General features: G+C 42.0%; 1 protein-coding gene across 3 annotated transcripts in view; it reads left to right on the forward strand.

The window, feature by feature from the left end:
* stxbp1a (syntaxin binding protein 1a) overlaps nt 1-15,889 on the forward strand; it is a 41,961-nt gene that overhangs the window by 4,201 nt on the left and 21,871 nt on the right. For 2 of the 3 annotated variants that reach the window (XM_011482064.3, XM_078955644.1), the window contains exon 2: nt 48-273. In XM_011482064.3, coding sequence (XP_011480366.1) covers nt 237-273 — 37 coding nt within the window. In that variant the 5' untranslated portion in view covers nt 48-236. Of the gene's footprint in view, nt 1-37; nt 274-15,889 lie in introns of those variants that run through there. The other variant, XM_011482065.4, reaches the window with a different exon arrangement.

The following is a 15,889-nucleotide window of genomic DNA, read 5'->3' on the forward strand; positions in this document are numbered from 1 at the left end:
GTCCTGGTTAAGAAGACCTTCCTTCTCCTTGTCTCTTGTGATTACAGGAGAGACTCCGACTCTTTTCTCAGGTGGAGGGAACGGCCTGAGCTGCGCGGCGCAGCCGCAGCACAAACAGGGAAAATGCGGAAGGATACGCGGTGACGCAAAACTGGAGGCTCCTCCGCTGCGGAGAGAGGAACAGAGAGGAGGGGGGGAGGCAGAGGGTGATCATCACTCCACAGCGCAGCAGCATCATGGCTCCTATCGGATTAAAGGCGGTGGTCGGAGAAAGTAAGAGTGCCTCTTTGTTTTTCCTTTCTAGCTGTGGATGAGAGGCGCCGCTGTGCGCGACAGGAGCGGCGTGTTTCATCCTATGGGCGTTGCGTTTGGTGAAAATGAAGGTTGTGGAAGCACAGTTAATGGATTCCGCAGATGAAGGTTGTCGTGTCGCGGCAAAATGTGGTGATAACTCAGCATCATCCCGGCCGGACTGAGCTGAGCCAGAGTCTCGAACAAACCAGCAGGCGAACCTGAAACCCCCTCAGTCTGAATCCACGCCATGAATGATGTGTGCTCCACCTAACAGGACGGACGTCATCATCTCACCGTCGAGGTGGTTCAGTTCTCTCGTACAATGACTGAAGCTGCCACTGCGTCAGCAGGGCCTCACCCGCTGATGGATGGAGCGCAGCTCTCTGCGTATAACCACCGCGGACTAACGCAAACCCCTGTTTGCTCCATTTGGCGCAAATATAGCGCACCGTGAAGATGTCAAGGAGGTTGCGCCACAATTTGCGCATTATTCTGTCAGTGTCCGCACGCGCTCTGTTGCAGAGGCTGACGCGGCTGGGTATCTGTTATGCAGCCAAATAGTGCGCTTCCACAAGGATGCGGGCCCTAAACGCGCAGCCGCAGCCCGATTGTCCTCCGCAGGCTCAGCCGCGTGCGCGTGTTGGGGATCGTCACGTCAGCGGGCTGCATGAGAGTCAGCGGGTTCAGTTTTCAGGTGTGTCGTGTCACCTGCGGCGGCCGCTCAGCTCCTCGAGACGCAGACTGTGGCCTCCCCTGTGGTCGCTCTCCACCATGCAGGCCTCAGGTTGAACTATTCTCCCACAAACACGCGCGCGCTGCTCTGTCCTTGTCTGATGGAAGGACTGCTGGAACCTGTGCGGGCCTGCTGCAACGTTTGAGCCTCCATCCATCCATCCATCCATCCATCCATCCATCCATCCATCCATCCATCCATCCATCCATCCATCCATCCATCCATCCATCCATCCATCCATCCATCCATTCTTGTCCAGTTATCGTCTGAGAGGATCAGTTTCTTTCTGTTTGGAGTCAGATCTTTGACACTGAGCTCAAATGCAGAACAATCTCGACGGATGACAACATCATATATGGATTGAATGAATTTATTTCCAGCTATAAAAAAAAATCACAAATGTTTTTGCTTTCATTTAGATGCAAAATTAAGCTAATTTGGGAGCCTAAGTGACGCATTTGCATCATGGGTCAAGGTAAACCCTTCCCACTGTCTGCATTTATGTTGTATCTGAAAGATGCTCAGTGATGCGTGCTCTGCATCACGTGACAAGGAAACTGAATCTGGACTGAAAATCTGCCACATTTCCTCATCAGGCATCCAAACCCTTACATAAGCCAGAGTGTAACAGTGAGGCAGAGTGAACCCTGCAAACACGGCACCTGCCCTTCGTTTGGCAGAAGTGAGGCTATGATTTTGGTGGAGGCGGGGTGAGGAGATGTACAGACAAACCCTGCAGTAGATGCAGCTCTATGGGGGATGGGCTGCATCTACTGCAGGGTTTGTCTGTACTCCTGAAGCCATGTTGATTAAATCGTACAAATTCGTGGCTCTCGGTCATCAACCACATTCCATGAGTCGATTGCTATTAGATCACAATGACGTCACCCATTATTCTGCCCGGCATCGCCTTAACTTGAAAAACGGTTTCACAGAGACTAGTTTTCCTTGAACAACTCTTGAATGTTTGCTATTTTGAAAATGAGAATCTCCCACTTCTCCTCGTTGTCATCCTGCAAATTTCAGGATAACAACAACAATTTCATCGATTCCGATTGATTCTAAAGTTGAACTTGAAGGTAGTTCATGCATGTATAGTACACCCCCTAAAAACAGCTGCACCCCTGCATTTGCATGCTTGTGCAAATGTTTTATTGGCTCTAAAGTTAACGTTTCCAAAGTTTCCTGTTGACATGGCCTTCTGCATGCAGCTTACTGAAGGCCAACATTGATGATCTGATAGAAGAACCGAAGAAAAATTGCTTAAAATGATGCAAACTTTGAAAAATAACTGAACAAATAATTATTATTTTTAATTATTAATATTATTATTATTATGACGCGCTGCAGTGCTGGATTACAAGGGACAGATTATTTGCAATTTGTCTTTCTTACTGTGGTCTTGAGTGGAAAATTTGTCCCCACCACATGCTCAAAAACTCACCAAAATGTGCACACACCTATTACCTGGTGAAAATCAATCTTCAGCAAAAAGACCCCCCCAACTCCCCAACTTTCAGAAAAAAGAGGAAGTGACAGCAGAATAAACTAGGGGTGTCATAAAATAGCGATATGGTGATATATCGCGATATTTAGTCCTGTGATTGATTCTCGATGCGTCTTCTTCAAGTATCGACCTTTTATTTACGTTTGGAGACCCTCTAAAGCGTTATATTAATCATCCTTTGGTAAGACGATTCTTCGGAGGGTCGATATAGTGTGAGATTGTTGTGAGATTGTTGTGAGATTGTCCGCGGGCGGACGAAGAAGAAAACAAGGAGAAATAGCGAGAGCAGCAAGTTAAAAGACGCGCCGGCAGCATTGAAGCTGCATCACCCGGACCGTGGCTGTTGCTGGCCTGAAGCCGACACAGCCCGGCATGGATACCTTTTTCCAAGTGAAGCTACCACCGTCTTCTGCGAGAGCAGAGGCAATGACAAACTGTTCAAATGTACAAGCGGCTTTGTCCCTGCAGCGAGGTGGAGAACGAGGGAGTTCGGTTTTTATTGAACAAATTAGAGCCACGCTTTGACGTTCCCTCTCGGAAATACTGAAAAAATGATTCCTGCACTGAACGCCCAGACCAGAGCTATGGTTGAGATGGAAACAGCAGGAAGAGGGGCATTCCTGCCCTTAGACCCCCCTTCTCCTCAAAAAGTAGGCGAGCGGCGTCTTGACGCTAAAAAGCCTGTGGTTCTCCAGAAAAACATGAACATATAAACATACATCACATGCAGCTTTTCTCCAAACGTTTTGTTCACAGAGATGTTTACTTTTTAAGTTCATGTGGTTTATTCCTGGTCATTTATTTTAAGAGCAGTTTATGTCTTAAATGACTTAAAGGAAAGTTCCTAGCTACCTGATTTGTTTTTCTGGGAGAATTTTAATTTTGTTTACACCACATTTGCACTAAATGGTGTCGTTTGTTTTGAACAAAGACAATATAATTTGTTCACGGAATTAATATCTGATTTACAGATTTTTTTTTAAATGATGCGATGGCTTTGTTTTTCAAAAGTTAATACCAATTTGCCTGCCTGGCAGCTACTTGACTGATTCATTTTTTATCCTGTTTATAGCAATTTTTTACTAACTATTGGCTGCTTTTCATGTTTACTATTGTTTAAACCGAATTTTAAAGATATTTCCAAATGAAAATTGTCATTGTTTGTCAAAGAGAGAGTAATACTGATTTTAGCAATGTTACACTTAAGTCTGTTATCCACCAAATAGGACACAAGTTGTTCAGTATCATTGTGTTTAAAAACTAACAAATAAATGGGGAAATATTTTCCAAAAAGCAGTTTTTCAAGTTCTTTCTCAAAGTTTGATATCGTGAGTTGTTAGAGACAATATACATATCGATTATCAGATTATCGCCATATCGTGATAGTATCGTTATCGTGAGCAGTGCATCGCAAATCGTATCGTATTGTGAAGTAACCAGTGATTCCCAGCCCTAGAAGAAACCATCTAAACATGAGTGGGGCCAAAATCTCTTATGGTGCTCAAAAAATACTCCAGAATCCACTAATGAAACCAAAACACGTGTGTCGGGGATATCTAGAGGAAGTTTTGAAATAATTATGGGATGGCCAAGGGATCTAAGGCTTGCCGGCCATTTTGTGACAAAGATTTAGCGAATTTCACATTTCACAAAAAAATATAACTTTTGTTATATTAATATATCAATTGATCTTAATGAAATTTCACACACAGCACCAGGTCAAGTCTACAAACACAACCAATGTTTGGTTGTCCTTTGACATTGGGATGAATAAAAAAAACCCTAATAATGTAAACTATCTCATTCTAACTCCTCAAGCATCATTGGGCAGCTATTTGGGAAAACATGTTGGAATTAGAAGTTGTAAATTAGTCATTTTCTTTGGACGATGTCACACTCACTCAGTCCAGTTCTCATATACAATCATTCCACAGCAGTAAATGTTTTCTGTCTTTTATGGTCCCATGTAATAATAATGTAGGGCCAACAATCATTTACTGTCCTTTTAGTTAAAATAAAAACATTTTTCACTCTAAACTAAGTGCGAGGAGCATTTCCAGAAGTCTTCCTGGCTTTGTGACTCTTTTTTTTCCTGGTGTCTTTTGTCTCCTTGCTGTAATCAAACTGGATTTCCTGATTCCTGGTGTCAAATGGTAAAACTGGAGCTCCTTTCCTCAGTTTGACAAACACTCTTTAATGGATCACTTTAAGTCTTTAAGGTTGAACTTTTCTCATCTGCCTCCAGTTCTTCACTGGATACTGAGCAGATATGGTCAAAGACATGGAAGTTGATAAGATCACATTGCGGCCCTTCAATGAGAGAAATGTGTGCTTAAACAGCCCCCCCCATTTTACTCTGACCTTGGAAGCATCACTGTGGGAGTACGGCCTGCCTCCAGACTCTGACGCAGAGGCTACAGGGCTGCCAAACACAACAAACCTCATTTTTGCTGCTTCAACAGAAAGCCACACCGAAATACCGCGTCGCCATGGCAACAGAGCCTGGGATTCTCCGGCTACTTGCACCGAATCCTGCCCTTCTTTCACAGAAGAAGAGTGCCGTGTCAGAGCTGGCGTGTGTCCTCTTCCTCCCACTTGTCTCCTCATCATGTGACTGCTCATTGACACTCATCTGCACTGGAGACGCAGATGCAAGGACGGCTCTGATTTCAGAGCCATTTGTTATCCTGCTCCATCCACTGCTGACGGCTTTTTCTGAGCTGAACAAAATTCTGCAGCTCTGCCTCTAGCAAGGTTGTTGGTACATGCAGAGTTCCTTCAAATGTGTTTTCTCTGACGTCACACAACGTTGCGGGCACAGAATCTTTTCAGATATATCTGACCCTTTCTCAATCTCTGTAATGACAGTTTTTTTTGTTTTGTTCTTTTGTCATTTTGGAAAACAACCACATTTTAAAGTAAAACAGCAGCAAGAATGTCTCTGCTGTCTGCGTGGAGGATGCTAGACCCTGCATGCTCAGCTGTCTGGAGTTCGTTTCACTCCAATCATTCAGGATTTTTGATCAGCAGAAGAACACAAGAGAGACAGAACCCTCCACTCTTCTGTGGGGAGTGATGCAAAAAACAAACATGAACCTGCTGACCTTCTCCTAACTTCTGCAAGCTCATTTTTATTTGCCAAAGAAGCAGTTTATGAACACATTCTGTCTTCATGGTGTCAGGAGCAAAACATGTTCATGAGTTTAAATATTTTGATAAGTTCTTGATTCAAAACCTCTTCTTTTAGCACTAAGTTGAGAAGATTGTAAAAAACAAAACACTTAAATATGTATGCTGAAAGGTTGTCAGTAATAAGTCCAATAATTGGACTTATATGTTTTATACCAAAGCAAAACTATTTGAAGTCAATTCTGTAAAGCAAACCAGCAAAAACACATAGTGAAAATACTGTAATAAAGATCCAAACTATAACACAGACGGATGCATTAGTGCAGGATATGGAGTGGTTTTAAGATTACAGGTTGAGTACATTAATATTGGAATTGTAGAAAACATGGTAGCCATGAAATTTGATGCTCGGATGTCTGTTCTGTGACTGAAAGGTGTCCTTATTCCAGCCAGGAGATTGTCTTATTATCAGTAGGGATGGGTATCGTTAAGGTTTTAACGGTACTACTGCTCTTATTGATACTGCTTATAGATCTGGTATTTTAATGATACTCTTATCGATACTTTTTGAGGACGAAAAATAAATAAATAACAAATTAAGAACATGATGTATTTAATTTCCTCATTATGCAACAATGTTTTTTAACCAAACATTTTACTTTATACATTTTCCAACTTGAAAAGTAAAATACATGAAAAAATAGGAAAGAAGAAAAAAAATAAAAATAAAAAACAATGTTTTGACATATTGCTGTCATGATGTAAATATAAAACAAATTAAATAAATGTTTGAGTTCATAAAATCATCCCAGAGAAAGTCTCTGCTTCAACTCCCGCAGTGAAAGCTGCGTCGAAATCTGACGCCCGTGTTTCCATCTCTCTGACAGTTTAAAGCCAAAGCCCCTCCCCCTCTCTACCTGCTTTTCCTCTCTACCTGTTCACCTGTTCATATCCTTTGCAGCAGCGAGTCGTTTTTTACCGCTCCCCTCCAGTCTGTAGCAGCAGGTTGATAACGTTTATATCTTGTGGGACACAAAAAAACGAGACTTCTCCAGAACCGATAGCAGAACCGCTAAGGTCAGATCTTAACGATACTGCGGTCTTGAAGAATGTTGCCCCGGGGCTCGCTCAATACCGGGGCTCGGTACCCATCCATGATTATCAGAAGTGGAACGAGTCTGAATTATTTGGGATGGGACAGGAGGGAAAATCCACTCTCGTGTCATCCTTTACTTGACTGACAGACAATTCAGAACAGAACATGACCAAAACCAAACCAAAGTTTACATTCCACACATGGGGTCAGTACTAAAATCAGTTGCATTCACATCTATTTGTTTTTATTCTGTTTAAAATGTCCTGTCCTCTGATTGGAACATCCTTCCCTCCCTCTATACATCCATCATCCAAACCCACTTAATCCCTTTTGAGGTCTGCTGGGGCCCATCCCAGCCGGGCAAAGGCTGGTTTGCCAGTCCATCGCAGGGCCAAAAAACATTGATAACCGTGTTTTTGAATTTATGCTTTAGTGGCCTTTTTTAAATAAAACAACTTTGTAACCTTAGTTTCATTTGGATGCAATTCTTTGCATGTTTTTGAATAAAATTCCCTTTATTTTTGGGTACAACATCTGCATTTCAGACTTAGATGATAGATACCAGCTCAGACAAAGAAAACAAAGACGTACATATGTGAAGATCCTGTGGTTTAGTTTGGGTTTTCTGTGGTGTTTTTGGTCATGTTCTGTCCCCTGTCAGTCACTCTAGGTTTGTGTTAATCATCCACAGCTCTTGTCATTTTGTAATTTGTTCTCAGTGTATAGAAGCATCAGGTTTTCAGTTCTTCATTGTCAGGTCATCTGCTTTGCCACCAGTTTTGTTGCTTCCCTTCGTTCTGTTATGTCTACATTTATTTTTAACTCTTTAAGTTTCTGCCACCACGCCTGGTCTCCTGCATATTTGGTCTGTTCCTAACACATCAGCAAGTTTCTGGCCCACCCATTGTATTTTCTATGTCACAAATAAGCTCTTCTTCAAACAGCATTTTTTCTTCTGCTCCAGAGTTAAACAATTTGAATAACTAAATACTTAGAAGTGCATTTTTGAGCTTAATTTTCTTTGATATGTCCTCCATCACAAAAACACCATATTCATCAGAGTGGGTCTTCAACACATCAGGAACCGCAGAGCCAGGTGGCGTGTTTGAGCCTCAGAAGCTGTTGGGGTTATGGGAGGCTGAAGCTGAGATGGTTAGACTGAGAATGAGAGAAGAGTCAAAGGTGTCCCAGTGGAGTCCAGGAGCTCTCACTTCTTGAACACACACCAAAGACTGACAGAAACTCTGAATACTTCCTAAAGCATCATTTTGAAATGTTTTAGATTCAAGTCAAAAGATGAAAAGTTAACATGGATTATGGATGTTCCTGAGGTGGTAGAGTCATCAATCTTAGAACGGCTGCTCTGCTTATCATAGCAGCTCCATGCTGTTCCACGGCTCTCAGGGGGATTTCTCAACCCCTCTATCCGATCCTGATCTCTACGCTCAGCTCTTAGTGATATTTTTCAATGTTCTCTCCTTTACATTGCTGGAACACGATCCTCACAGGCAGCTTCTTCATGTCTAGACATCTGAATTTTTGGCTGCAAATTCACAGGAAGCCACTTAATGCAAACATCAAGTCTTTTCCTCCAACCAGTTTACGCTGAGTTCACTAAGCGGCATCAAGCTATAAAAAGCTCAGAACTGCTTCATCTTGTAGTATCATTCATAGTGAGGGTTATTTCAGCAGACTAAATACATTTTCAATGCCATGTTTTTTCTCTTTTTGGTTGTTCAACGTCAGTTCTTTAAAGCCACATTTTCGTAGCTTTTTTTCGCTATGACAATTCCCATTTGTTTTAATTACCACTTAGTTTATCAAATGTCAAAATTAATTTTGTATTTACAGATTTTTCTTGTCCTCTGGACCCTAAACCTGGGATTTTAGTCACGAGAATCTTCAAAATAAGAGTGCATTGGCTCCGTCCTGGAGCTGTGGCTTGTTCATGTTGCGGTGTGCGAGCTATGCCTTCCTCTTTGGAGATCCTCTGGTCAGATCCTCTGGGGAGTGTTGAAAACAAAAAGGGTGTGTGTGCCCAGGGCGGCAGGAGATATTGGAAAAGCTGTCGGCTCTCTTCAAGAATCAGTGTTTGTCATCATCCAGGAATATGTCATCTGGGCATATAGGAAAAAACAGAGGAAGCTGTTTTTTTACACAGATTTGACCATCTTTCTTTCTTCTCTTCTGGTCCTCATGTTGGAGCCTGTTGAACTGGATATGAGAAATGTTGGCTGATCAACATACTGTGTGTGCACGTGAGTTGGTGTGTGCGTGCATGTGTGTTGACACAGCTGTTGCCTGCTGTTTGTTCAGCTCCTTTTCCTTCAGCCTGTCCACTGTGGTCTTGTATTGTTGCTCTCTGTCAGGAGGTCAGAGAGGAAAAGTCCACAGAGCTGTTTCCTCTTGATGTCCTTTAGATCCTGACTGAGGAGGATTTTTACTATTTATGAAAGTAGAGGAAAGAAAAATGTCATGTGCTACTAGTGGTTTGTAATTTTAAAGCTACGTACACACCGTGCGTTGAAGAATGCGTGTTAAGCCCATGGTGTTTACACTGGACAAGTTGTTACAGTTGGAAGAGGCTTGGTGTGGAAGAAGCGCAAGCTCATTCGGGCACAAAACCGAGACATTCGGTTCATTGCCAGCGTCCTTGCAATGGCAGATTTGGATTACCGGTACTATCATGTCAGGAGAGTTCCCTTGGTTAATCTTTATTTGAACAACTAAACACAGACAACACCAGGCTTGTTGTGCTATCTGGGTTCATCAGTTAAAACCAAATCTAAACGTCACTATCAAATCGGGAGTCTTAGTTTGCTCAAAGTTTGACCTGGTTTAAATGGCAACGTACGTTCAGTGGTGGCTTGTTTTGTATGTAGAGCCCAAAAATGGGTGTAAAAACTTGTGTATCTACGGTACGTGTGAGTGAGAGAGTTTTGAACGAGGAAGCCTTTAATGGATTTACAGCACAGCCCAAAAGTTTGGTCATTTTTTATTTTCATGACTATGAAAATTGTAGATTCACACTGAATGAATCAAAACTATGAATTAAAACATGTGGAATTATATACATAAAAAAGTGTGAAACAACTGAAAATATGCCATATTGTAGATTCTTCATAGTAGCCACCTTTTGCTTTGATTCCTGCTTTGCACACTCTTGGTATTCTCTTGATGAGCTTCTAGAGGTAGTCACCTGAAATTGTCTTCCAACAGTCTTGAAGGAGTTCCCAGAATGCTTAGCACTTGTTGGCCCTTTTGCCTTCACTCTGTGGTCCAGCTCACCCTAAACCATCTCCATTGGGTCATCTGGTGCAGCACCCCATCACCCTCCTTGGTCAAATAGCCTTTACACAGCCTAGAGGTGTATTTGGGGTCATTATCCTGTCATGTCCATTATGGAGACATTTGAAGGACAGAGATCTTTTCTGCTCTCTGTAAACTGTGGAATAGTGTACAGGGCTCCAGACTAACTTTTTTCACTAGGAGCACTGTGGCCCCCAACTGAAAATTTTAGGGGCACAACCAGAAAATTTAGGGGCGCATACCGTAAATCAACATTCTAACCAAATCTACTAATTTCCACTGTATTACTAATAAATACTTTAATAATAGATGCAGAAATTACAATGTGCTGTTCCAAATTCAGTGTCACATTTTATTCTGCAATATTGAAGATGCAACAACAAGGTAAACTGACATCACAATCGCTGTCATAACAGTACAAACAGTAAACAAAATACCATACATTTAGAATGAAAAAATGTTTTTAGTAACAAAGTGATTACCGTAGTAACCTTTCGGTCATTTCACAGTTACAAACAATACTTAAATGTATGCAAACATTAGGGGATGGAAATTCATGTTGGCAACACCAAATAGGTGCAGCCAAGATGCACAATAAGCGTGTTTGAGATCACCCAGATGGACGTAACGCTGCGCAGATCACCTGGTGTGAGACATATATTTTTGTTTTTGCTCCAACATCACCTGTCAATCATCACAAAAATATCAGGAGAAAGGGGTGGGAGCAAGGCGCCAACCTACGCGAACACAGCTGGAAATTTTGTACTGAATTGACTGAAAGCTGCCCGACAGACTACAAAACAATGCATTATGGGACATGTGTCCTAATGGGTGGTTGTAGTTTAGTGATCAATTAAAATAAATTAATATGCCAACTGATTAAAAATAGGCTACAGACATTACAAAAAATAAAATAAAATAATTATAAAAGATATAATATCACAAATCACAGATCATACTAAGGGGGAGGGGCATATTAAAACTAAATTGAATTTAAGGACAACAACTTCCTGTTTTCCTTAAGTATCGCTGCAGCTTCGCCCCCCCCCGCTTGGTCTCCCCAACAATCCAGACGCGGCACGTGTTTTAAATGTGACTAAAACTAAATCGTGTTGTTGCTCGCGCATGTTTAATGTCAGAGCCCCGTTAGCTGTCACGCATGTAGGTGTGGGACATTTATGCTCCTCAGCTGACCATCTCCCGCGGGAGCGGTGTGCTGCATTGACAGCCGCGCATGAGAGCCGTGGTTTGCTTCGCGAGTTTGAGACCCCTGCTGTAGACTCTGGCACTGGTACACTAGCCGCAGGTCGGAAGAACGAATCAATAGTTCGCTTATTCATAGCTCAGACGCACATATCAGGTTGTGATGATTTTTTATCTCCGTTTCCTTCCAACGCGCGCTCGATTATCTCTAGGCCCCGCCCCCTCCACGCATTTAGCCACTTACAGTGGCTTTCCCTATTCTTCTCACACGCAGTGGCCGCCTCACAGAGAGGCATCACGCGAGTGTGTGCTCGCGTTTCATGAGTATGTATGCGAGTTCGTGCGTTTGCGTGTGTGCGCTCGCGTCTCATGAGTATGTGTGCGAGTTTGTATGTGTGTCTTTGCGTGCGTGTGCGCTCGCGTCTCATTGATTATTTCATTGATCATTGACGTGCCCCTTCCATGTTTAATGAAAAAAAAATACGGAGGGTGGGGGAGGCAAATTTACTGGTCGCACATGTGCGACTGGATGTAAAATTCAGTCGCACACTCTCAAATTTTGGTCGCAAAATGCGACCAAATGGTCGCAGTCTGGAGCCCTGGTGTATGTCAACATACATTCCAGGTTTCTATTGTTCCATTGTGGCGTTCAGGCCAGTCCAATAATATGAAACTAATTTAGAACATTCAGGCAAAGTGACCCTAACTTCAGTTTTAGGTGTCCATTATAACTTTTAAATGGACACCCTGCAGCCAATCAGAGTCGAGTATTCACCCAGACCATATAATGGTTAAGAATACATTCTCTAACTGATGGATGCTCTAATCTCTTGTGTATGAGTCCCCTGTAATCTGTGGTAATCCCTCATCATGTATGTGTGTGTGTGTGTGTGAGGCCTCTGGGTTGAGGAGATTAGCAGCCTGCTGTAATCCAGCATGATGTTTAACAGAGATTCACCCTACATGTATTTATTTGGACCTGACTGGCAGATTACGAGAGCGATGATCAGGCCAATAAAAGTCTGTGACACAAACATGGCTGACACTGGGTTGGATTTGCCTTTTATCACTTGGCTGTGAGGGACAGCAGTGTTTGTACTTCTTGAGTTGTCTCTAAAATGCGCGTACTTTTCAGTGTTCCCTGTTGTAATGTGTTGTAATGTCACCACCATCCTCATCCTGTTTTCTGTTTTCTGCCTCCACTGTTTGTTACACATGAGATGGAAGAACCAGAATCTCTTTGAATACATTTCTAAAGACAAACTCTATATCAAGCAGCTGTGCAGATAAAAGGCTGTACAGTGAAATAAAAGAAATGTGTTCTCTAGAGACATGAATAAATAAAGTCTATCAAAGGACAAATCAGCCACATGTGACTGTCAAACACATAAAGCTACTCTGTCCAGGTGGGGGGGTTCATACGGTGGGGCAAAAAAGTATTTAGTCAGTCAATTGTGCAAGTTCTCCCTCTTATAAGATGAGAGATGCCCGTCATTTTTTCATACTCAACTATGAGAGACAAAATGAGAAAAAAAAATCCAGAAAATCATATTGTCTGATTTTTAAAGAGTTTATTCGTAAATTATGGAGGAAAAGAGGTGTTTGATCAATATCAAAAACTCCAATCTTTATATACCATTATATACACTTTGTTGGCATTGATAGCAGTCAAACATTTTCTGTAACTCTTCACAAGGTTTTCACAAACTGTTGCTGGTATTTTGGCCCATTCCTCCATGCAGATCTAAAATTCAAACCCAAACTTTATTTATTTATATAGCGCCTTTCATTTCAGTTAAAAACACAAAGTGCTTAACATTATAGCAGATATAACAATCATAAAAAATGAAAATGATTAAAAACAGAGAACACAGGACAATCACACACAGATGGGACCCCTCCCTCACCAGATTCCTCCCTCCCCACCCACCCCGTTCCCCAGCAGAACCCTGAACACACAAAGAACTACAGCTAAAAGAACGTCTGGCTCGGTTCTGCTGTGCGGAAACGTATCATGGGGATCCATTCATTCCAAGACCCAGCCCGACCACGGGGGTCATTGCCACAGCGCCCGCCCAACAAAAAGCAGTCTAGGGCCCACGCCATGGCTATTAGACCACAGAGTGGGACCCCAGCCAGCCCAATGAGAACAGGCACCGCAGCAACAGCACCCCCTACAGGTTAAGCTGGTGGTGCCCCAAAACAATGAATCCCAAGAGGAAACAATGGAGTAAAAAACATCAGAATAAAAATTACAATAAAATAACAACAATAAAAATAAAATAGGAAATAGCAATTTTAGTAATCAAAAAATAAGATACGTAAGATGATTAAAACATAAACTTAAATATTAAAAGTATAATAACAATAAAAAGAGTAGGATATTAAAAACATAAAGATAATATTAATAGTCCTTAAAAAATAAATAAATAAAATAGATAAATTAATAAATGGATAAATAATAAAAGACATGAGCAATTATCAAAGTCATGTAAAAGCCAGTCTAAAACAGTCTTGAGCCTCTTCTTAAAATCTCTAGTCTCTGCGGCTCTGAGGCTCTCCGGCAGGCTGTGCCACAGGCGAGGACCGTAATGGTGGAACGAAGCCTCACCATAAGTTTTGTTCTTCACCTTAGGAACAACTAGGTGGCCAGTGCCGTAGGACCTCAGGGTCCGCGAGGGCTCAGACTTTAAAATAATATCATTTAAATAAGAAGGCCGAAGACCATCAAAACATTTATAAACCATTAAAAGAATTTTAAAATCAATCCTGCAACGCACAGGGAACCAATGCAGCGATTCTTTAACGGGTGTAATGTGTTCCCGCCCTCTGGTCCTCGCCAGAACTCGTGCCGCAGAGTTCATGCAATAGGTGTAGATTTGAGATCGACTCTTTTGGTAAACCAGAGAGCAGGGCATTGTAATAATCTAAACAACTAAAAATAAAAGCATGCATCAGTACCTTTGTGCTGGCAAGAGAGAGGGATGGATGGACTCTGGCAATGTTTTTAAGATAATAAAAACCTGTTTTCACAACGTTTCTGATGTGAGGAATAAAACTCAGCTCAGAGTAAAAAAGAATGGCGAGGTTTCTCACACATTCAGAAGGTTTAAAATTCCTACGTTTGGGTAAAATCATCCCTCTTTTGTCCTCAGGACCAATGATTAGAACTTCAGTTTTGTCATGGTTGAGCTGTAAGAAGTTTTCTGCCATCCATGACTTTATCTAAAATACAGTTTAATCCTTGTGCTATCTTAGCTGACCCCACCCTTACATTGATGTGTTCTCCCTACCATGACAAAGGTGGATAAAGGTGGAAAGATTTCATGTAATCCATGGACACCAGTGAAGATCACAAATCATTGAAGAAAAAAGGTTCAGAGCACTGTCTAGAGGGTCTAGATGACCCAACTCCCAATGTTAAAGTGCCTAGGATAGCACAAGGGTTACAAGAGTGTTTATAGGTTCAAAGTCATCCGGAGACATGGCGATGTAAAGCTGTGTATCATCAGCATAGCTGTGAAAGTCAACGCCGTCTCCCCTGATGACATCCCCAAGAGGCAAAATTATTTAAGTTAAAAAGTATTGGACCTAAAATCGACCCCTGGGGAATCCCACAACTTACTTCATGGACTCCTGAGGACCGAGTATCCATACTTACAAAAAAGTGTTGGTCTGTGAGATAGGAGTGAAACCAGTTAAGAGGAGTTCCTGAGAGGCCAACCCGACTCTTTAGTCTGTCTAATAAAATCTGGTGATCTACCGTATCAAAGGCGGCACTTAGATCTAGCAGTACCAGAACAGAGAGTTTCTGTGAGTCATAATTATGTCTGAGATCAATTAAAAAATTTTAAAGGGCCGTCTGTACTGTGATTTGTCTCAAAACCAGATTGAAATGAACATTATGTTCATTTTAAAAATCATGTAATTGAGTAAAAAAATATTTTTCAATAATTTTGCCTAAAAATGGTAAGTTGGATTCATGTCTGTAATTGTCTATGATATTTGGATCCAAGTTAGTCTTCTTCAGAAGGGGCCTCACCACCGCCATCCTACAGGCAGAGGGGAAGACCCCTGTCTGAAGAGAGCAGCTATGTTTAAAAGCTCTGACTCAAAGAATCCATAAGATGTTTTAAAAAGACAAGTGGGAATGGGGTCTAAAAGGCAGGTTGTAGTGTTTGCTTGGGAAAAAATCTCCTCTAGAGCAGTGATGTTTTGGGACTGTTGCTGGGCAACACGGACTTTCAACTCCCTCCAAAGATTTTCTATAGGGTCCTTGAAATTCTTCTTCCGCAGCCACTCCTTCGTTACCTGAGCAGTGTGTTTTATCTTCAATGCCCTTGCTGATGGAAGGAGGTTTTCATTCAAAACCTGACCATACATGGCCCCATTCATTCTTTCATTTACACGGATCAGTCGTCCTGGTCCCTTTGCTGAAAAACAGCCCCAAATGCATCCAAATGCTCTCTGGCAAACTTTAGACGGGCCTACACATGTACTGGCTTTAGCAGAGGGTCATGTCTGGCACTGCAGGGTTTGAGTCCCTGGCGGTGTAGTGTGTTCCTGATGCTAGCCTTTGTTACTTTGGTCTCAGCTCTCTGCAGGTCATTCACTAGAT

The sequence above is a fragment of the Oryzias latipes genome, chromosome 12 (genome assembly GCF_053564925.1).
Source record: "Oryzias latipes strain Hd-rR chromosome 12, Olatipes_Hd-rR_3.1".
Taxonomy (NCBI): domain Eukaryota; kingdom Metazoa; phylum Chordata; class Actinopteri; order Beloniformes; family Adrianichthyidae; genus Oryzias; species Oryzias latipes.